The sequence below is a fragment of the Eublepharis macularius genome, chromosome 5 (assembly GCF_028583425.1).
Source record: "Eublepharis macularius isolate TG4126 chromosome 5, MPM_Emac_v1.0, whole genome shotgun sequence".
NCBI classification, from domain to species: Eukaryota; Metazoa; Chordata; class Lepidosauria; order Squamata; family Eublepharidae; genus Eublepharis; species Eublepharis macularius.
In genome coordinates this window covers 98,181,757-98,205,042 of record NC_072794.1, presented here as the reverse complement: position 1 = coordinate 98,205,042, position 23,286 = coordinate 98,181,757, and the positions used below count along the sequence as shown (strand labels likewise).

Here is a 23,286-nt window from a genome sequence, read left to right as displayed (position 1 = left end):
TCTAGAGACCCTGGACAGTATCTGCCGGCAAGGTCATTCCCAGATCTGCTGGAACTTGAACAGAATCCTTGACTGGAACAAAATCCAACTATGAGAATTCAAATGCCCTAATAACTCATCTGCTGCTTGTTCACCAGTGTAGATCTTTGGAGTTCTGTTCTGCTGCCAAAATATAGGGGTGGGAGACAGCAACCTATCCTGTACATAAATCAACACGCACAAAAATATACCACCAGAAAAACCTGTTAATTGCATAGGTGGAATTTCTTCCTCTTAACTAATGCTAGGTTTTTAATAGAGCTATAGATGGTAGTTCATACTAATATAAAAAGTTCTATTGAAGAATTATACGGAACGAATAATTCATACAAATTGCACAAGGGATTGAATCTAGTTGCAGTCTCTAATATCCCAACAGCAAAAGATTCTGCCAGTGCCAAATGAACATGGATTTCTTTTCCCTGTGTGATCCAGACATGAATGCAATGATTACTCAGTAGCTTGGGAGTCACATATGGATGTTCAACATGCCACTTGCAGCTCTTCAGAGCACTGTTTCCCAATGTGGTACCTGTCCCATGTTTCAAGGAAGTGAGCAAGGCCCGTATCTGGTGGGGCCTGTGGTTGGCAGCTGGTTTACATCTTGAAACAGCTGCTGCTAGGGGATGAGTAAACTGTGAGCCTCCCTGAGCTGCAGACCTCATGCCAGGAATGGAGGCAAATGTGGTTCTTTTGGTTGATGGGTAATAAATGTGGCTCTCTGCAAGCCATGGAGTACCACTGCATTAATGGTATGAGGGAAGGACCAAGAATGGCCACTTTGTTAAAGACACAGAATTTGGTGCCTTTTGGTGTCCCTCTTAGCCAATCACAATGAGAAAGACACTCTACGGAGTTCTGTTGAATTGAAGCAAAATAGATTGTTTACTAAACAATGGATGAGCAATCCTTACACGGAAAGTAAAGGGTCTCCTCGTGCTCAGTGCTCATCAAAGCTACAATAGCAGTGCAAAGCAATTAATACCTTTTGGCTAATTATAATATTTGTTATCTTATTGGCTCGCAGAATCCAGGGGTCAAGAAAGGAGGCCCCCTTTCTTGACACCATCTGTCTAGGGGTACTCTAATTGGATGAAGCAATCCAGGTCAGCCTCATAATTGGAGAACTTGCAAGATTGCAATTTCTTTATCTGTCCTTGGGCTTGTTCCTCTGAAAGAAGGAAGAACATCTTCCTTCTTCTGGGCTCATTCCTGCCCCCCCCCCTTTTGCTAATGTTACTTTTTCAATGGCACCCAAAAGTCGCTGAAGCCGCTTCTTTTTGCAGCCTTGAAGCCTTGAAGCCTGCAAGGAGTTTGGAAAGGAATGTGGCCCCCAGTTCTGCCACCTCTCTCTTTCCCAGCCTTGAGAGAGATGTTGCTAAATCCAGCTGACCTAGTTTGCAACATTTTGCATTAACAATTCCTACAAAGAGCTTTTTGTATTAAAATCATATAGAATAATATAACATATGTGTGACATCTCTACAGGTGCATCTCTACATCATGTTGCGAGCATTATACTGTTAGTTCTCAGTTCTCACAGCGTTTAACATGTTTAACATACATTCTTCTTTGGTCCTTTGTTTCAAACGTCATTTTCTTGCAGGTTGCATTACAAATACTACAATAGCTCCTGGGCATAGAAAAAGTGCATATAATACTGAAAGGCACAGAAATGGTATATAAAATCTCTTTCTTCAAATCCATATTCCTCAACTTAACTGGCTCAGAAGCAACAGTACTGTGGTAACAGGGTTTTTACAGCAGGAGGAATGGAGCAGAGTGGCATCCAACAAACAGAATCAGAGACACTATATTACTTTCACTGACAAGGAGAAACCACATTTTTGTTCTTTCGATGGAGGCTGCTGCTTCAACCAGTGAGTGACTGTTCACCCATCTTAGCTTAAGAATAGGGACAGGAAATCTGATTAAAAACAGCCTTCAATTAAAAGAAGGAAGATTCAAATAGTTTCTTTTTGCATCAAAGAAATACACAAACTTAAGGCCAGTTGGAAATGACATAATGGCTGTAGTCGCCAGCAAAGCTCTTTCAACTTTGTTTCCTCAACACATTATGACCAAGTTTCCCATTTACTATGGATTAAATTTATAAATCAAGAAGTCGCTTACCTATCAGCATATCGCAAGGTATTTAAGGTGTATTCACAAGAATTCATGCCTGGAGAGATCATGGCAATCTGAAAGAAACGAGCTCTTTAAGATCTGCACTGTTTTCATCAAACTCCATGATACTACAGCAAATTTCCTCTGTTTTTCCAAGGATTTCTGCAGTGCCATCAACCATGCTTCATCTGTTCTCCCAATAAGGAAGTGTTCTCTATTTTCATAAAATTTACTTGGAATTAAAGCTGCAATGAAGTTCATGGACTCTTTTCCAACCAAGCATTCTCAAGTTCAGCTTAAAATTATCAAGTGTTCCATGATCAGCAAACTGTGACCCAGTAGTACTACAGACATGCTTTATATGCTGAAGAGCTCAAGTTCAATTCTGGCAGTGAAGAAGTATGATTTCAGGTAGCAGGTGTTGGGACATACTGCCTGATTTAGTGAAATTTAACAAGGTGGGCGAAAGGGTCTCATTAAGTATGACGGTTTTACATATTCATCTACTTCCTAGAATTTTGCTCTAGGTTTAGACAAACCAGTTTGGTGCAGCGACCAGCTGCTTGCAAAGAATAATATCCTAACTTCACATTTGCTGGCAAGCATGTTTTTACCTTTTAACATAACCAATTAAAAAAGAAGCCAAGTGATAACTGTAGCAGGTTCATATTGCAACAAAGATAATAATAAATTAAATTGCTGACTTTACCATACAAGTCCTGGAATTTGATCCAATGAAAGAGTCCCTCAGCACCTGGGTAAGTTTGCTCTCCCGGAAAGGTGTATGTGGTTTATTCTGGCCTAGAGCACGGATACATTCCTACAAAAAAGGGGGAGTGAGGAAGGATACACAAATTCATACAGCATTCAGGTAGGTAAGATTGTGACTATACCTAGAGCGCACGTTCAATTAAAAGAAATGGGGCTGGATTCCATTTAAACAGAGTTAGCACTACAGTGCAAAATTATAAGACTTAAAACATACTACTATACTGAAGATACTGCACACATGCAAGATAATCTCCTGCCTCAGAAACCTTCCAGTTGTCACAAGACAGAACAGTGAGATTCTATTGATTGTTTTCCTTTAGAAAGCTAGCTAATAAGGGTTACACTAGTAAATATTATTTTCTATTATCTCACTGGTGGTAGACAAAACAGCCCAAGAAGAGATAGTATTGGTTAGGTAAGGGTTTTAAATCTACTTTACAAAGCAAAATTAGGAAACCATTCTAGACAAGCATACATAAAGTGACACCACCATTAAAACATTCACTAATGTTCAGCCCAGGCATCATCAGCCAGATTAAAAACAAATACGATAAAAGAAACTTGTGAATTTTAATTTATTCACATTTTCAAAATTTCAAGCCTAAGCACATCAAAACAATCAGATGTTGTGGCACTCCCCATTTATTTTAACACTCTCCATAGCTTTTCATAATCTACACAGTCAAAGGCTTTTTGACTGGGAATTTTGAGCATCACTTACCTTGCATGGGAAATTAATGCTATAGTCTGATAGTTGCTGCATTCTTTGGCATCTTTTTTTTGGAATTGGAATGTAGACTGAGCATGCAGTCTGTGGGCTGTTGTCTTGTTTTCCATATTTGTTAACAGATTCTTAAGATTTTGAACGACTCAGTTTATGTAGCTTGAAATAGCTCTATTGGTATTCCATCTGCTCCAGGTGCTTTGTTTCAATTGTTTTCAGTGCAGCTTTTACTTCACTTTCCAATATTTCTGGTTCTTTGTCAAAAGATTCTTCTTTGAAGGTATCTGTCATCCTTCCATTTCTTCTGTATAGTTCTTCAGCATATTGTTTCCATCTTTTTTTTATTTTGTCTTGATCAGATACTGTATTTCTGTGTTGATCTTCCAGCATCCTGAGCCATGGCTTAACTCTTCATTTGATTTCCCAGATCTTGTGGAACAGAGCTTCTTCTTCTTTTGTTGTTTTCTTCTATTTCTTTAAATTGATTATTATAATAGATTTCTTTGTCTCTGCGTGCAAGTCGCTGAAAAGCTGCATTTAGAATTCTGACTATTTCTGCCACTTTTTGCTTTTCGTCTGTCTTTAGCAATTTTGAAAAGTTTCCTCAGTCATCCATTTAGGCTTCTTTCTTTTGGCTACAGGAAAAGTCTTTGCACAGTCTTCCTTGATAGTATCTCTGGTTTCAGCCCTTAGTTCTTTTGGTTCACGATCAATTAATATTGCAAATCAGTTCTTTACATGGTCTAAATTTTTCAGGAGTATTATTTAGATTGTATTTTGGCACTATGGTTCTTTTAGTGTTTCTCTTCAGCTTTATTCTAATTTTTGATATTAGCAACTCATTCTCTGTATCACAATCAGCTCCTGGTTTTGTTTTAACAGATAGAATAGAGAGTCTCCATCTTCTGCTTCTATATGTAATCTATTTGGTTCCTGTATTGGTCACCCAGTGATTTCCATGTAAACAATTGTCTTTTGAGTTGCCTGAAGCATGTGTTAGCAATGAACAGGTTGTTGGCTTCACAAAATTCTGTGTGTTGCTCTCCTGTTTCCTTTTGTGATCCTAGTCCAAATTTTCCAACTATGCTTGATTCTTTTTTTCCTACTTTTGCATTTCAGTCACCTATGATTATCAGAATATCTTGTTTAGGTGTATGATCAATTTCTTCTTGGACACCTGTACAAAAGTTTTCAATGTCTTTCTCCTCAGCATCTGTAGTTGGGACAAACTTGAATGATGGTTATGTTGATATTACTCGGTCAGACTTTGCATTGTCGCTCTTGACTACTTTTGCTATGTTTTGCCTCGCTATTAGAGCAACACAGTTTCTTTTGAGTTTGTCATTTCTGCCATAAAATAATTTGTGGTTTTCTGACTGAAAATTTCCTGAGTTGGTCCACATTAGTTCACTTATACCCAGGATTGCAATGTTTAAATGTTCTATTTCTTGTTTTACAATTTCTAGCTTACATGGCTTCATACTTCTCACATTCCATGTTCCTATTATGTGTGTGCATAGCTTTGGATGTTCCTTTTGCATCTATTCACATCTGCAAATAGATGTCCTTTTGGCTTTAATCCAGTCCCATACTTAAGAATAGTGCTATTCGTACTTGTCCTTGGCTCTTCTCCCGTAGCCAATTGAGTGCATCCAACATGGGGGGTCCTATCTTCCAGCACTATGTCTTCTTTCATTTTGGATTGTCTCATCATAGGGTTTTCAAAGTGAGAGATTAGCAGAAGTGGTTTACCATTGTCTTCTTCTGTGCAGTACTAACCAGGATTAGCTGAAAGGACACTGCCATTGTCTGTGAAAGATCCTCCGCTGTTGTAGCCTTCCACTACTGCTGCTGCTCAGTTGCTAACCTTCAAAAATTCCTCTGCTCCCATCACCATTGGAACTGTTGATTCCTGAAGGGGGTGGATACATCTTAATCTGGTGTCTCAGCTTTGACCATTCCCTGTCTTCAGTGACTCTTCCAGAAGTTTAGACTCTTGATCAAGCCAGCGCTCCTGACGGTGTTGCTCTCAGTCTGACACACTCAACCCCCCTCAGCATATTAAAGTGTGTGTCCAATAGGGAGTATATATCCAAGATGTGCAAGCTGTACTCTGTACAAGAGTCTACTGTTAGGAAGACAAAACATGGGGAAACAGAATGGTTTCCAATTGGCAAAGGTGACAGACAAGGATGCATATTATTCTCCCTACCTGTTCAACCTCTATGCAGAGGATATAAGGAAAGCTGGATTAGATCCAGAAGAAGGTGGACTGAAAACTGGTGGAACATTAACAATTTGAGATATGTAGATGACACCACATTACTGGCAGCCTCCAGTTTGCAAGATCTGAGAAAGTCTGTTAATGATTGGATGTTTTGGAGGTTTTTCATTCATCGGGTTGTCGTAGGCCGGAGGTGACTTGACGGCACCTCTCTCTCTCTCACACACACACACACACAGCTTAAGCAACTTTTTAAGAATCAGAATGAGTTTCAAGAGTTTTGGGGTTCATCTTGAGTTCAATTCTCTAAACTGGGATACTAATATCCAGACCACAGATGGCAAATCCTTAACCCATCCAAGCTATAATTTAAAGTCATTGTGTTGATTATTTTATAGTAAAAGAGCTGTTTCAAAAATGGCTGACGCACATTTGACAAATAAAAGATGGTAATATTTTCTCTATTTAGAACAGCTATGGTCATAAATAGACACTTAGATTCTTCACATTTAAAGAAAGGCATAAGCCTATAAGTTTTAATGGGTGGACTGGAGGTTTTGTCATACAGTGCCAACTACCAGCCATATTATGACAGGCAATGGTATATACTGGATGCATCAGCATTTGGCATTGTATACTGGCATTATATACTGGCTGTAGCATCATTTGGCTTTGCCAATCTGACAGACATACAAGCAAGTCAGCTACAGCTCTCTAAGTTCTAGGCCAGGGGTCTCCAACCTGCAGCCCCTGGGCCGTATGCAGCCTCCAAGTTCTTTCTGTGTGGCCCTCCAATCTGCTTGTTTGCTGCTATCACCCTCAAGGCATTTTCTCTCAGACCTACAGTATTCTTTCTGCTTCAAGAGGTACCACCTATTGCTGTTCTTCCTTTCCCTTTCTTGCTAAAAATAGCAACATTTAGAACAAAAATAAATTCTTAATAAAGTAAGAATTTATTAATAAACTCTAAGAACTTATTTATTTATTAAGAATTCATTTATTTTATATATATAATAGCAACATTGTTTCTTCTGGTCTCCATGGTTCCTTCTGCCATCCCCCTCTTGGTCTTATCCTCCATACTAGCATTTTGAGTGCTTTGCAGCCTACCCATCCTGCTCAGTTTTTGCACTCTCCCTGTCCATGCCTTACCATGTTGAAGGCTATATATGTGTATAAAGAAGCTGTGTGAAAGGGTACAGGAGAAGTATTTTGCAAAAAAAGTGGGGAAAGGACAGTAAAAGGGCTGGTATTTTGCAAAAAAAAAAAAAAAGATACAAAGTTTTTCATACTGAACATTTCCAGAGGCTCCACCCATCAAGACTCTTCCAAGTGGCTTCCAAGGTTACTGGTGAGGTTGCTGCTGCAGGCAAAAAGTATTCCTCCTTCTTCAACAAGAGCTGGTTGCTATGGCTTTTTGCCTAGCTTGCTTCTCCCTCTCCTCTCCCACCCACTGCAGCTAGGAGTCTTCTCATGGATCTGTGATTGCAGGAGCTGGTGAGTGGCACCTTGAGTTGAGCAAGAAGTTGTACTCCCTTAGCAGGGAAGCTTATAGGATCCCCCTTCCCACATCTTCCTCCAGCCAAGTTCCTCTCTGCCTGGCTGCCATTTTGCTTCTTATGAGTGAGGCTTGGCTGGCAGGCAGTGATGTGTACATGCACCTAATAGGAAGCCAATTTAATGGCATATCTTCTGCTCCAGGTGGGAGGTTGCCCTTTCATTCGCTCTCTCTATCTGCCCTTTTTTGGAGGACCCCCAAAGTATTAGCAAGTGTAGATTTAAACCTCAAAGTAATGTGTTTATTAAGAAATAACTCTCATAGTATTCAATGTACTTAGGATTGCAACTCTGCCATCTGGTAGGTCAGATTCATAATCCATTTTTTAAAAAAATCTTCCTGGCCTATGCATATGGCCCAATGCTCCTGAGAACTGTAGAGGAAGGAACCCTAGAGGTCCCTTCTAACCCTATGATTCTATTCTTCTCTTCTTTGCCATGGTTGAAATGAAAACCCCCAGCTAATAGCAGCTACAGTGGAGTGAGCTTGATGGAAAAGGGAATAGTTAGACACCTAAAACTATATTTTTCCATATTTTTATTTACTCATAATGTTGAAAATATGCAACTGCTGCTCTGCTAAAAATTCTGTAAGATGTCTGCAAAAGAAAGTGCTGTTTCAAAGAAACAAAAAATTGCAGATGAGCACCGTGTCTTTAATGACAAATGGGACTACTGAGTACGTCTTTGTTTTAAACAAAGATAAAGCAGTTTGCCTGATATATCTTGAAACTGTCTCAGCATTAAAGGAGTACAATGTTAGAAAGCACTTTGAATTTTGTCACAAGAGCTACTCGATATATCAAGGAGAGGAGTGAGTGAAAATAATATCTTTTTTAAAAAATCAACATTTTTGCAGCAAAATAGTTGTAGAAAGCATGCTGAGGAGAATCTATCTACTGTGAGGGCTAGCTATCATGTTGCTAAATGTAGTGCTGAGAATGGTAGGCTATTCACTGGTGGTGGATTTGTTAGGAAGTGCATGGTTAAAGTAATGGAGAAAATGTGTCCTGATAAGGTATCTTGTGTTAGTTGTGTCAGTTTATCTGCATCTACAATCACCAGGCGTGTTGAAGAACTAGGAGTAGAGCTGCATATATCACTGATTGCCAAGGCAAAAGTTTTGATTTTTTTTCCTTTGGCATTAGATGAGAGTAATGACAGTAATGCCACTGTTAAACTACTCATATTTATCAGGGGGATAGATTCCAGATTCAGAATTACAGAAGAGTTTGAAAGGCACTACAGTTGCAGAAAACATATTCTTGAAGGTGTGTGAATCAGTAGAAAATCTTGGTCCAAGTTGGGATAAATCAAAAAACATTACAACTGATGGTGCAAGAAATATAGTGGGAAGTAAAACTGGTGTAGATGCAATAATCAATGAAGAGATATTGAAATTAAACAGTATACTTCCCATGCAATTTCACTGCATCATCCATCAGCAAGCCTTATGTAGTAAGATCCTTCAGTGGGAACGTGTGATGTGTATTGTTACCCAGCATTAATTACATCAGGCATCATCATGACCTTACTCATAGTCAGTTTCAAAATTTTCTCTCAGAGATAGATGCAGAATATGGTGACATATTGTACCATGCAGAAGTCAGGTGGCTTAGCAGAGGCAATGTCCTCAAATGTTTTTTCAGTCTTCGTCATGAAGTTGATGTCTTTCTCAAGGAGAAAGGAGAAGGTCAGGAAGTACTTTCTGACCCTGGATGGATTTTTAATTTGACTTCCTTAACTGATATCAGAGAGCATCTGAACACATTAAATCTAAGGTTACAGGGAAAAGGAAAGCTTGTGTGTGATGTGTATTCTGAACTGAAAGCTTTTGAAGCAAAAGTAAACATTTTTGTGAAGCAGGTTAGTGAAAGTAACTTTTCAAACTTCTTATGCTGCAATGAACTAAAAATTGAGAAGGACAGGAATTTACAATCTCATATTGAAGGACATGTCAAAGCAGTAAACCCTTTGCAGGTGGAATTCCAAAATAGATTCACTAATTGCCATAAGCACAGAAAGGAAATAAGAATGTTTCAAAATTCATTTGAAGTAGCACCAGAAGATGCAAGTAACTTTTTTCAGATGGAACTAATTGATTTGCAAGCCAGTGATCATCTCAGAGACAATTACAAAGAAAATAGTCTGTTCAATTTCTATTATGGTCTACCTGATACATTAATCAACCTAAAGAAACTTGCTGCAGGCATGTTTACACCACATACATTTGTGAAGAAACATTTTCCAGGATAATAATTGTGAAATCCAAGTGCAGGTCAAGACTTGCATGACGTTTTAAGGGTGTCTGTTACAAACCCTGACTTGGACATTAATGCCTCGGTTAACAGAAAACAGCCACAAAAATCACACTGACTAGGTAAGCATGCATAGCTAGATAAAAGGATTTGACAGTAAATTGTTCAAAATGGATTGCATTCAAGTTAATGTTTCTTCATTGATCTCTAATGTTTACTGTTGATCTAAATAGGTAGGTTAATAATTTTGTTACCTCTTTACGCATTGAGCACTCTAATGTGGCCTCCATGTGCCAAAAGGTTGGGGTCCCCTGCTCTAGGCAAATTTTTGATGTGGCTTTTCATGCTGTACATTGCCAGCTTCCAGCCACAGATAATCCCTGGCAGACATTAATCTAGGCAATTTATTCTTCAAGAGAGACTTTACAATTTCTCTGGGCAGCTTTATTATTACATGTAACTTAAATGCAAGTCTTTTATGCACAGCCAACATGTGTTCCTCTTCAACATGAAGCTATTGGTTCTTGTATTTTCCTTACTGGTAATCAACCACTCTCTTTTACAGTGGTCTGTCCAGTCTGTAAGGCTGAGATAGGGTTCTTGAAAGCAAGTGCTATACTATAACAGTGTAGACTAGGAAAAAACTACAAATAAAAGGAAAACTTCAGAGCCATTCAATATCACAGTCCATGTTCATCTTACTGAGTTTATGCCAGTAAGTTCAGGAATAGCCAGCCATTAACAAATTTGTCATGTCAAGCCCTACAAACTGCAATGTAGTATCTGCTATTCTATATAAGCTGTCCTAAGTACTTTAGTATGGCTTTTGTCTTTTAAGTTTACTGAGCTAAGGAGGAAGCAACACAGGGCTAGAGAGGAAAACAAAAGAATAGACCTAACTTTGCAAATCACTATTGCCAGATCTAGATGTCCTCCTGCCCTTATCAAGGCAACCATGCTACTTATGCCCTGCTCAATACCTTCAGTGCAAGCAGGCTCTTGTTTATTTCAGCTGCTTCCATCCGTGTTTGACGATCAGCACTGGATGTATCAGCACCCCTCTCATTTCCAGCTAAGTCCACCAAGGAGAACTTGCCATAAAGTTTTCCTTTTCTGCGCAGAATAATTTGAAAACAAGCATGGGAGCGCGAGGAACTGGAATTTGCAAAAGTATGTCCAGATGTCCTACAGAGATAACAGAAGCATTTTTGGACTGTAAATAAATGACATAAATAAATGTTACACTGTAACATTCCAAAAAGCACCAAAATATTGTGTAGCAGGTACTCATCCTATTTCATATTCCAATTAGTGCTTCCACTCTTGGGTTTTTGTGTTGAAGTTAACAGATCAAAATACATAAGCCTCCCTCCAATGTCTATTAGGTTTATGTGGACAAACTTTTTTTGTAGTGTCCTCCACTTCAGTTTGTGTGCTACTGCATTCACTGCTTTGTAGTGTCAGACCTTATAGGTTCTCACAATGAAGTCATCAGTTCGCATACCCAAACAAATATACACAAAAGTAGCATTTGAAAGGGGAGCAGAATGCATAATTCAGTGATTAGTTTATGCCCAATTCACAACAATTCTAATAGAAGGGCAGGGTGTAGATATTCTTACAAACCAGCACTAGCCCTCAAGCAAGATAGGAAATTCTACAACATGCAGATAATGCAAACTTTCACACCAGCCCATAGTTTCAGGAAGCAGCCCATCATTTCAGGCCTCCATACTGTAACCATACTAATTAAAAATACACCTTTTCAATATGCTAAGAGAACTAACTTTCCAATTGATTCATCCATATAGTTAAACCATTTACTTGGGTATAGCGTTTGTCTGTGTGTACACTGTACAGTACTTAGCTTTCTAGGCACTCGTAGCCTACAGGGTTTTCCTAAAGCCTTGGATATCAAGAATGTGTGGTCAGAGGACGAGAAACTTACTCCTTTACCAGAACCACAGTTGCTTTCCTAATATAGCTTTTCCATTTTTGCTTATCATAGCCACATTTATAACAAAAAGTTAATTCTGCATAATAAAATTAGTTTTCTACTAGAAGTTCATTGTTAACATGATCCTTGGTACTTTTCTGGAGAGACCAGTATACACATCTGCTTAGTTAGTACAATACATCTGACAAAAAAAAGTATGTTAGACTGACATTTCCAATTTTAGCCTCAATTTTCATGTACCTTTATTGTAATAACTGTCCTCTTATAAGACCAGGACTGACTTCCAATGATATCTCCTACCTTATAGATGTATTAAGGACAAGCATTATAGTTTCTTAATTCTAATATACCAAGACTTAGCCAGTGGTTTAAAATATTCCCTGCTCTTGTCTTGATAATAATGCCAACAATATGTCCTCTACTGAAAAGCTACCCAGCTCAAGGGGCATAGTACTTTTAGAATGTATATCCTTCTTAATGCACTCAGGCATTCAATAGTTTTTGTTTTAATGTGGTGATAATGTCTTACCCATGAGGTCTATATGGACAGTTTTGTACTCCCTGCTATTTGTGGGCAAATCCATAAACCTTTTCGCACACAAACATAGGCAGCTCTGATAACTGGCACAGAACCCCAAGAATCCTACCTTTTATTAACTAAATTGTCACTCAAAATACGTGTTCATGCTCTCACATTTTAACTATCACAAAAACATGCAGAACCTTCTCATCTTTTTGTCCTTAGCCCCAGTGCTTAGATTTCATTATTTAAGTAGAGAAGGGACAGGATTTCACAATGTGAGAAACCTCTTTCCCCACAGCTTTTGTTTGTCTCAAAGAGAGAATGTACATCCCATGGCACTTGCAGTGATCACCTATCAAGATTGCAGGTCAGATCTACACCTGCTTTGATTCCTTAATGGTACAGTGTTTGCCATTTTTACACCATCCCCTAGGCTCCACAATATCTTCTTAATAGATGTGATAAAGAGACAAGCGTCAGTTGCAACAGGAAGAGCAACCAACCTGCAGGCACTGCCCATCTCAATCATCCGAATAACATCTTCAGCACAGCTCACTTGTATTTCTTGCAGTCCAATCACCTGGACCTGTTGCTTGCCATCCTCCAGTACTCGCAGCTTAGCTTTTTTGTTTAGAAGGTCAAACAACTGGATTTGGAAAGAAAAAGGTACACAGTTGTGGGACGTGCTGGCATTAGAACTATATTAATGAAAAATACTTAACACTGGTTTTGGTTGTGTCAGGGACTGAATGTTTTGCCATAGAAGCCTGCCAATCAGCACATTATAGACTAGAATGTTGCCGCAATGTTCCATCAAAAAGGAAATCTCGTGTAATTTATGTTACAGTTCTTTTACTTATCCACATCAAGGTTTACATGGGGAGGGCATGCCTTCCCAGTCCTTTTTTTGGTGGATATAGACACATTATCCTTATCACATTTACAAGCAATGTTCTCTTCAAAGACATCAAGAGAGCCTTCAAGCTGATTGTCTGACTTCCCATTGAAGTCAGGTGGGACCCTTCAACCTGAGCATCACAAAACATGGTAGTTTGATTTAGCATGGCAAACAAGCAGGTGGTAAATATTGTTCTGAAGCAGGGATCCAAGGCTACAAAACTAGAATTGTGTCTGGTTTACCCCAAACATCCCCTAACACACAAGTCCCAAAACATTTCCCATAAACAGATCAGTGGAGACTGGGCTGAACAATAAAATATCAGTCAAGACATAAGGTCACATATTGGGGGTAGGTCTGGAACAGCTCATTCTTCCTTGTGAAGGGCCTGTATATTTTTAAAGAATAGGGCAATAACTGTGTGTCTATAGTATATAACTATGACTTGAGGAGCAATAGGTATATTACAGAACTATTCATTTCATAGCAACCCATTCTCCCCAATTGAAGAAGCCTTATTTGTTTCACTTAATTACCCAATGGCAAATGCAAAACCAGTGTGTAGATTAGGATAGCATTTGATTAGTTAAATGTTTCAAAGGCCTCTATTTAGATAATGTTATACTACACAAATTGTGGCACAAGTTCCACTGTGAAGAGACCAGGTTCCAAATCATCACATACAGCTAGAAGACACTAGCAGCCACTTTCAACTTAAACCAAGAAAAATTATGCTGGCTGAACTTTAACATTCTTTACTAACAATATACTGTTTATAAAAACTTCAGCATTCTTGCTTCTTAAAAGACATGGAAAATGCTGAAGTAGACGGATCTCACCTTTCCATTATATATTTCAAAGAATGTTACATAGACTTCCAAGCCTTGAGCCTTGTACTTTGTCTGGTTCCGAAGGAGGAAAACATCCTGTGCTAGTAGGGGAAAGAAAGTCACAAAGAAGCTTCTTTTGAATAGTGTTTGTGCTTTGAGGTCCTTCCCCAAAGTACTTCCACAACTTGTGATGCACTTTTAAAAATTGCCTATTGGAAATATTTGCTAGAGACATTAACAACTGAAACAAACTTATACTATTGCCACTGACAGTTTAACTATATAGCAGGCCTGACCTAGACATCTGAAAGTTTCTGTCTCTTTCCCATTACTAAAAAGGTTCTGACAAAGACAATACATACATGCAAAAGCGTATATTCCTTTGGAAGCACTCTGTGTTCGCCCAGAAAAGTTTCCTCCCATTGTCTGAAGAGAGAACATATATTAAGAACAGAGTCAGCAATTGCAACAGAATTTCATTACCTCTGTTTCCCCAGTTTTGCAAATATGCAAAGGATTTATTTTTGCAGTAGTACTTAGTTACTGCAAGATACAATGCTAGTTCATATTGATCATTAAAATGCATTAAGTATACAGGTATTGAATATGCACATAAACTGAGTGGTACAGTATTTCACTTTGCAAATAGCTAGGTATGGCTCAAAAGTTCAATATTCTACAACAGATTCCAAGACAATGATTAATAGAGCACTACCAACCAATGGGGATGGTAAAAAGTTAGGAAAGTGTCTGAATTGAGTATGTTCTTAGCCAAGTGATTCCTTCTGTACCAAGTCAGTTTCCTCCAGGTCTCTCATATCTTCCTGCAGTGCAGGTTTTGGCAACTGACAGGGACAATCCTATTTTATACAAGTTAGCACTACAGTTCCTATCTACTATATTGATTAAAAGTTATCTGCATCTCAAAGAACAAAAATCTTCAGACAAGTCTGCAGAAGCAGGTTAAACCTTGGCTGAATTAATTCAAGTACATAAGCTTAGGAAAACCAAAATCTGGGAACAAGACACTCACATGCGTTTTTCCACTGCCAGTCTGACCATAAGCAAAACATGTAGCTTTTCCTCCCTCAAAGATGGTCTGCACAAGTGGCCTAGCAGTAAACCTAGACAAGCATAATACAGTTTGATGAGTTCATATCGTGTATTTATGGAATCCAAGTTCCCATACAGCCCAGCTATCAAAAATATTTAGTAACAAAAACAGTTATAATACATTCATTTTTTAAAAAAAATCAAGCACCACTCGTTTTTTTAAAAAATCAAGCACCATTACAAATTGACTAGGGCAAGGTAATGATTAGGGGTCCAACATCTGCATAATCACAAATGCATTACGGCAGGGGTCCCCAACCTGCGGCCCGCGGGCCACATGCGGCCCCCAAGCTCTTTCTGTGCAGACCTCCAACCTGCTTTGTAATGATTTCAAGAAATGGGTGCATGTGTCTTTAAATGTTTGGTGAGATAGGTGAAGAGTGGGGGTGAAAGAGAGAGACGAGTGAGTGATATGATTGGTTGACGACAGAGAGTGGGCGGAGTGAAGGCAGTCTTCAGTTACTGAGGGAGAGAAAAAGATTCAGTTAGGGCAAGAGAGGCGAGCTGTGTGCAGCCTGAGTGTGTTCATGTATTTGTGAGGGAAAGGCAACCTGAGTGGCAGCCTGAACTGAGTGTGTCTGTGAAACTATATATTCATTCTATTTGAAGCAGGCAAACTGTGTGCGCCTGAGAGAGAAAGAATTGAGAGTGAAAAGAAAACAGGCTAGCTGTGTGCTGTCTGAGGAGTTCTCTGTGAGAGAAATATAGAGCCTAGAGAAAGAGGCTAACTGTGTGTGAAGCCTTACAAGAGATCTGTGTGAATGAGTTTGGATGAAGCAACTAGAAGAACTAAGAACTACTTTTATGTAACCAATACGCTTCTTAAAAAATAAACTTTTATTTTGTTTTGTTATATCCCAGAGTAGCGGTCATTGTTATCTCCCATTCCTATCCTTAGGGCCACATAGAACCACGAAGGAGCCTGACGCATAAACACGTTACCAAAGGGAAAACTTAAATAAAAAATATTAGAATTTAATATTCCTGGTGGCAGCTAACTACCCAGAGGGTGTGAAGGGAAAGACTAAAGCAAAATCCATCCTAAAGAAAGTGAAGATCATAACATGTGGTGGCAGTGGTGGGATCCAAACATCCTGAGGAGAAGAAAATATTTTAAGGGGGATATAATAGCCTGGGAGGAAGGAACATTCTGAGAGAAAGGCATTCTGAAGGGACAGATAGCCAAGGAGACAGAGTGTTCAGTTAAATCCTATGAGAAATATAGAACTGTTATGAAGAAAAGACACAGCTCGCCTCTCTTGCCCTAACTGAATCTTTTTCTCTCCCTCAGTAACTGAAAACTGCCTTCACTCCGCCCACTCTCTGTCATCAACCAATCATATCACTCACTCATCTCTCTCTTTCACCCCCACTCTTCACCTATCTCACCAAACATTTAAAGACACATGCACCCATTTCTTGAAATCATTACATGCTTATTTGCTGCTATCACCCTGCAATTTTGTTGCATTTTGAGTTAAGCTGTGGCCCTCTTTAGGCACTGGGCACTCTAATGCGGCCGGCCCCCATGTGCCAAAAGTTTGGGGATCCCTGCATTACGGATTGAAAAACACTGCAATATGAACTAAAGAACAATGCAATATCATTAGATTCTTAAAAGCCCTCTCTCTACATAAAACAGTATTTTTAAGCCCTCATCCTTGGAGCTCCAGTGAGACAGAGATTTCCACTTACTATGTTTTATTTTATAAGCTACCTGTGAAAGGCAGCACAGAAATTTTCTTTTAAAAAAAATACACAGTTGTCACAAAACCTCTCATCTGAATCACTCTCATAGGCTTCACAGGCTTTTTATTATAAAGAAATAAGAGAGGGACCCCACAAAGATTTGGGGGAGAGGACATCCTGTCCTGACAGCTCCACGTTCTCCCATCCTGTTTGCCTCCACCTTCCCATTGCTTTGTCTCCTCCTTTCACTTTGCTGTGTTCTTTTGCTCCCCCTCCCCCAAAGCTGCTCTCTCCCTCACCTCTTTCTGGTCATTCCTACTTCTGGCCAAGACTTCCCAACCCCTTGGAATGGAAAGTGCATCAATGCATCCCCTGTTCCAAGCTATCACTACAGCCTGACTGATGGAAGTGCATCAAAGAGGATAGCATCTTGAACCCAGTCACCTGCACCAAGCTGAGTACCTTGACAAGAGACTTTGAGTGACTAGAGACATGGAGAAAAAAGAAAAATAGTGATGGGATAAGGCTTCTTCTGCCCCAACACCCGTCCTGTTTTTTTCCCCCATTCCATCCTACTGCAGCCTCCTGACAAGGCAATTTCCATAATGGCAGTCGAATTAATTTTTTGTTTAAATCAACCTTGCTTTTTCTTTTCAGTTCTCAGATTTTTCTTCACACCTTGGGATTTTCCTGGGTTTTTAGAAAATTCCTCTTTATCTGTACATGACTCCAGGTGTGGATTTTTGGATCTGTACCCTGGAGCCACTGATCAGATTTAAATATATTGATAGACCTAAAGCCTGAAATATAAGGTATCTGCTTCCAACACACAAGCACAATGAATTTTGGAGAAAGCATTAGAATGCCCTGTTCTTAAAAGAAAAGAATTAATTATGTATACTATGTAGGGACAATCTTCCAGATGAATTGTGCCTACCTGAAACAGAATAAGGAGGAAGCTTGCAGGAAGTTTCTGTTAACAGTACTGAAGTTGTCATGAAAGCGTTACCTCACAGCCTCATCAGAAAATTTAGCTCCTAGTATGTGCCTCCCATTTGCCATCTGTTTCTGCAAATACTATACAAGTCCCAACATTCCTTACAAAATCATTGATGAAATCGCTCCCCATTGTCCTCTTCGCCCCCGCAATCACCGAGCCCCCTGGTATACAGAGGAGCTAAGGCAACGAAAGCGGGAGCTAAGACGACTTGAGCACATGTGGCAGCGATCTTGTGACGAGGAAACAAGAACATCTTATAGATTGCTTATGAAATCTTATGAGGTGGCTGTGAAGGCTGCGAAGAAGGAATTTTACACAGCCTCCATTGCAACAGTTAGCTCACGCCTGGCTAAATTGTTTAATGTGGTATGTTCATTGGTCTCCCTCCCAGGTGGAGACTACCAAAATTTGAATTTGGCCATAAGCTGTGAGGCTTTTGTGAGCTTTTTTGCTGATAAAATCTTGTCTCTCCACTGCGATTTACCAGCCACAGTTGATACAGTATGTGAACTGGAGGCCCCTTGGCCGTCTTCGGGGGTTATATTTGATCACTTCAGCCCCCTTTCCGGGGAAGAGGTGGACAGGAATCTGCAGGGAATGAGGCCTACTACATGCCTCCTGGACCCGTGTCTGTCATGGCTGGTGAAAGCCAGTGCTGACAGATTACAGGATTCCTTGGAGGCCATTGTAAACTTGTCCCTGCACTCTGGGGTATTTTCCAGAGGAGGCGGCTGTGGTGAGGCCCCTTTTGCCAGCCCCTCTTGCGAGCTTTTTTGCTGATAAAATCTTGTCTCTCCACCGCGATTTACCAGCCACAGTTGATACAGTATGTGAACTGGAGGCCCCTTGGCCGTCTTCAGGGGTTATATTTGATCACTTCAGCCCCCTTTCCGGGGAAGAGGTGGACAGGAATCTGCAGGGAATTAGGCCTACTACATGCCTCCTGGACCCGTGTCCATCATGGCTGGTGAAAGCCAGTGCTGACGGATTACAGGATTCCTTGGAGGCCATTGTCAACTTGTCCCTGAGCTCTGGGGTATTTCCCAGAGAAGGAGGCTATGGTGAGGCCCCCTTTAAAGAAACCATCATTGGATCCAGCCGACCTGCTCAGTTACCGCCCAGTCTCGAACCTCCCGTTTCTGGAAAAGGTGATTGAGCGGGCGGTGGAGAAACAACTGCAGAATTTTCTGAAGGAAACCTCGGCCCTAGATCCCTTCCAGTCTGGTTTTCACCCGGGGAACAGGGTGGAGACATTGCTGGTCGCCCTCACAGACTATCTTCGCAGGCACCTGGACTGAGGTGGATCAGCGCTGCTAATTTTATTAGATCTTTCAGCAGCGTTCAATACATTCGATTATGATCTTCTGACCCACCACCTCGCTGATGTGGGAATTCAGGGGACAGCACTACAGTGGCTTGTCTCTTTTCTTCACGGTCGGGGACAGAAGGTGGCGCTAGGGGATAAGTTATCATCCCGTTGGCCACTAGTATGTGGTGTGCCACAGGGGGCGATACTTTCCCCATTACTATTTAACATCTGTATGTGCCTCCTCACCCAGTTGGTGTGGAGTTTCGGGCTTGGGTGCCACCAATATGAGGATGACACCCAGCTATATCTGTTGATGGATGGCCAGCATGGATCTGCCCCAGATGTCCTGGAGCATGCTTTTGAAGCCATGGCTGGATGGTTGAAACAAAGTCAGATGAAGTTAAAACCCTGCGAAGACAGAGATCCTGTACTTGAGCCACGGAAACGTGGATTCGGGACCCCGACTCCCTGCATTCAATGGGGCAGTGCTTATGCCAGCTCCGAGAGTCAGGAGCCTCAGGGTGATCTTGGATGCCTCCTTGACAATGGAGGCCCAGATCACTGCGGTTGCCAGGTCCTCGTTTTTCTATCTTCGACAGGCCAGGCAGCTCACCCCTTATCTCTCGTCCCACAACTTGACTACAGTGGTCCAGGCAACGGTCACCTCTAGGTTAGACTACTGTAACACGCTCTATGCAGGGCTTCCCCTGAACCTGATCCAGCGGTTACAACTGGAGCAGAATGCGGTGGCGCATGTTATCACAGGACTGCCGAAGCGTGAGCATATAACGGCAGCACTGCATCAGCTGCACTGGCTACCGGTGGAGTACCGAATCAGGTTCAAGGTTTTGGTACTCACCTATAAAGCCCTATGCGGACTGGGACCTGCGTATCTGCGGGACCGCCTCTCCCCATACGAACCCTAGAGGACTCTTCATTCCAGTAAGAAACATCTGCTACAGGTCCCTGGCCCCAAGGAGGCCCGCCTGGCATCGACCAGGGCCAGGGCCTTTTTGGTCCTGGCCCCAGCCTGGTGGAACGCTCTGTCTGATGAGACCAAGGCCCAGCAAGACTTGTTATTGTAGTGGTTAAGAGCACGGGACTCTAATCTGGAGAGCCGGGTTTGATTCCCCACTCCTCCACAAAGCCAGCTGGGTGACCTTGGGCGAGTCACAGTTCTCTGGAGCTCTCTTAGCCCCACCCACCTCACAGGGTGATTGTTGTGGGGTAATAATAACAGTTTGTAAACCGCTCTGAGTGGGCATTAAGTTGTCCTGAAGGGCGGTATATAAATCAAATGTTGTTGTTGTTGTTATTCTTTCACCGGGCCTGTAAGACGAAGCTGTTCCGCCAGGCATAAGGGCAGTGCTAGGCGAAGCCCCCCCGGCTGGTTGATGGTGGATTGGGCCCTCCCCACCACACAAATGCCCCCCATTTAAATCATCTTTTTACAATGAAGATGCTCTGAAGATGACTTAGGCTGGTCAGTTGTGCTGCTATGTTCAGGTTTTTATATGTTTTTTAAATTGTGTAATATTTTTGGATGTTTTATGGTTGCTAATTTATAATTTTTTAAATATATTTTAACTGTATGTGCCTGTAATCCGCCCTGAGCCTGCTGGAAATGTGGGGAGGGCAGAATATAAATGGAAAATAAATAAATAAAAATAAATAAATAAAACAAAATAGGCAGCTAAATGGTAATTACTGAAAAACAACCACCGGCATCAAGTAAGCATATAAAAACACACTATTTGGTTCAATTTAGACATTATTCTCAACCATAGGTAAAGAAGGTACATTACAGTTTGTTGAGATATTTGAATTAACAAAGAATCAAACTAATTTGAAGTGGATGTGCAACAACTGTTTGATGTGATATCTGAATTCAGTGTACACGCAGAATTGAGCCTTTTTGGTTTCATAGGTTTCACTGTAAACCTCTAGGTTTCTACTATGATTCAGATGCATAATTTCAACTGCATCATAAGTAAAAAAAAAAGCTCAGGTAGGAGCTCCATGCAGCTGGTGCAACACAGCTGCATGGCATCCTTTATATACTGCCTGAATGCTCAAGCAAGTGAGCCAATATAAGAAGCAAAACCCTTTTAAAATTAGGCAGCTGCTAAACAATATCTCAAACAGGCATCATATATAAATGGGCCTTCAGTGGCCAATATTTGCATTTGATCACTGCTTTACACTGTTCACTGCCACTAGGAGGAAAGACATGCATTACCAATAAACCATTTCATTGGAAGCCGTTTCATCAAATGAGAAATCAAATCGAAAAGCCTGGTTTTCAAGATATTTCGTCAGATCCACCTTCACCTTTGGCTCATGCACGAGGATGGTGTTTCTGTTGGCAACAGTGATTATATCACATTCCTTCTTTCCAAGTTCTGTTTGGAAGGAAACACAGTAGTTCGCATTATGAAGTCAGATCCTGTGAATTCTGCAAATACTGCAAGTTACAGAGGTAATCCCAGTACATATGTACAAATATGGCTACAAATACTGGGCAACTTGGCAGAGAATTTTAAGGGAGGATCACAATCGTAGCAAACAGCATGACAGGCTCTGGAGAAAGGACAGCAAGAAGGAGCCCCGGGAGGCCTGGCTACTAGGTTTAAGTAGTAACCTACCACTCACTAGCTTGAACTTGCTGCTTAACATTTTGTAGTTGAATATTAACAAGCTGACAAATTTCCAAAATCTACAATAAATTCTGTTACAGGTTTAGAGAATCCAGATATGAGGAACAGGACTGGCCTAACCTGTCAAGTGCTAGAGTACACAGATATCTTACCTTGCTTATTTAAAGGTCGTTTCCTCACACAGACACAGATTCTATGTTCTTCAATCTTTCAAAATAAGTACATAGATAGAGTAAGACAAGAAGAGCTTAAGGATTCACATTCTATAGCCTAGTCCATACACTTAAGGCTTTTTCTTTTAACAAAACTCGCAAAAGTGTAACAGCATCTCTTATCACAACATACTACATCAAAAAGGAGAGCCAGTGAAGAACTGTGCATGACCCAAGAAATGTGACAATTCCTGAACAGAATGAGACTGGCAGCTATGAAGAGCTGAACCATGCCTTGAGATCACAGCTTTCCAAATACATCATTGTCTGGATTGTGTCCTGGACTAACCCGAGAATTGCCAGAACATTCTGCATCCCCACTGGCTGATCGACAGGGTCCATGCAAAGTTTGGGGCCCAGAAGCGCTGGCCCCACAGGGTGCCACTGTAGCAGGTGGGCCATCAGGCCTTCAAGGGAGGAACATGGGGGTGGCAAGCATGGTGGTCCCCAACCCCAGCCTGCCCAGTTGCTGCTGTTCTGGCTAGTAGATAGTGCCAAGGGGACATAGCTGTCTCTAATGAGGCCAGTGGTGCCACAAGTCCTGGGAAGAGGGGCAGGAAAGCCCCTATAAGGGAGGGGAGCAGGACTTCTCTCAGAAAATGCCCTGCAGGGAAGCCCTCTTCCACAATGAGTGTGGGGGAGGGGAGGCAGCTCTCAGCCTATGCAGCTCTAGAGTTACCTCCATTAAAAGAGCCAAGACAGCTGAGGATGAGGAAGGTGACTGGACAGTCGCTGAAGACTCAAGGCCGTGACTGGATGGTTAAAGCAGAGCAAACTGAAGCTGAATCCAATGAAGATGGAGGTCCTGCCCCTAGGTCATGGGCCTAAGTAAGGGCTTGGGGATCCGGTTCTCATCTCTCAATGAGGCGCCGTTTGCACTTGCTTCATTGGTAAGGAGTCTGGATGTGGTCTTGGATGCCTATTTATTGAAAGAGTCCGATTGCAGTGGTTGCCAAATGGGCGTTTTACTATCTTCAGCACATCAGGCAGCTTGCCCCCTACCTTTCATCCCATGACCTGGCAGCAGTGATCCATACAATGGTTACCTCCAGGTTGGACTACTGTAACTCACTGAATGCTGGGCTGCCCTTGGGCCTGCTCTGGAAGTTACAACTGGTCCAGAATCCAGCGGCACATGTTCTGACTGGGACTCTGTTCTGGTCGTATGTGACACGTGTCCTTGGCCAGCTGCACTGGCTCCCAGTGGAATTCTGGATCGGGTTCAAAGTTCTGATTCTGACCTTTAAAGCCCTTAGCAGACTGGGACCAGCATACCTGCAAGACCGCCTCTCACCCTATATTCCCCAGAGGGTGCTCTGCTCAGCAGATAAACATCTACTGGTGGTCCCTGGTCCCAAGGAGGTCTGCTTTGTCTCGATCAGGGCCTGGGCGTTTTTG

The 23,286-nt window shown here is 41.3% G+C and overlaps 1 protein-coding gene across 2 annotated transcripts in view; it reads right to left on the bottom strand.

Annotated features, from left to right (window-relative positions):
- KIF2C (kinesin family member 2C) overlaps positions 1–23,286 on the bottom strand; it is a 46,459-nt gene that overhangs the window by 2,674 nt on the left and 20,499 nt on the right. For both annotated transcript variants that reach the window (XM_054981285.1, XM_054981284.1), the window contains exons 9-17: positions 21,829–21,883; positions 21,259–21,421; positions 14,942–15,032; positions 14,271–14,334; positions 13,918–14,009; positions 12,684–12,826; positions 10,681–10,885; positions 2,876–2,986; positions 2,173–2,240 (exon numbers count right to left, since the gene is read on the bottom strand). In XM_054981285.1, coding sequence (XP_054837260.1) covers positions 2,173–2,240; positions 2,876–2,986; positions 10,681–10,885; positions 12,684–12,826; positions 13,918–14,009; positions 14,271–14,334; positions 14,942–15,032; positions 21,259–21,421; positions 21,829–21,883 — 992 coding nt within the window. The remainder of the gene's footprint in view (positions 1–2,172; positions 2,241–2,875; positions 2,987–10,680; positions 10,886–12,683; positions 12,827–13,917; positions 14,010–14,270; positions 14,335–14,941; positions 15,033–21,258; positions 21,422–21,828; positions 21,884–23,286) is intronic.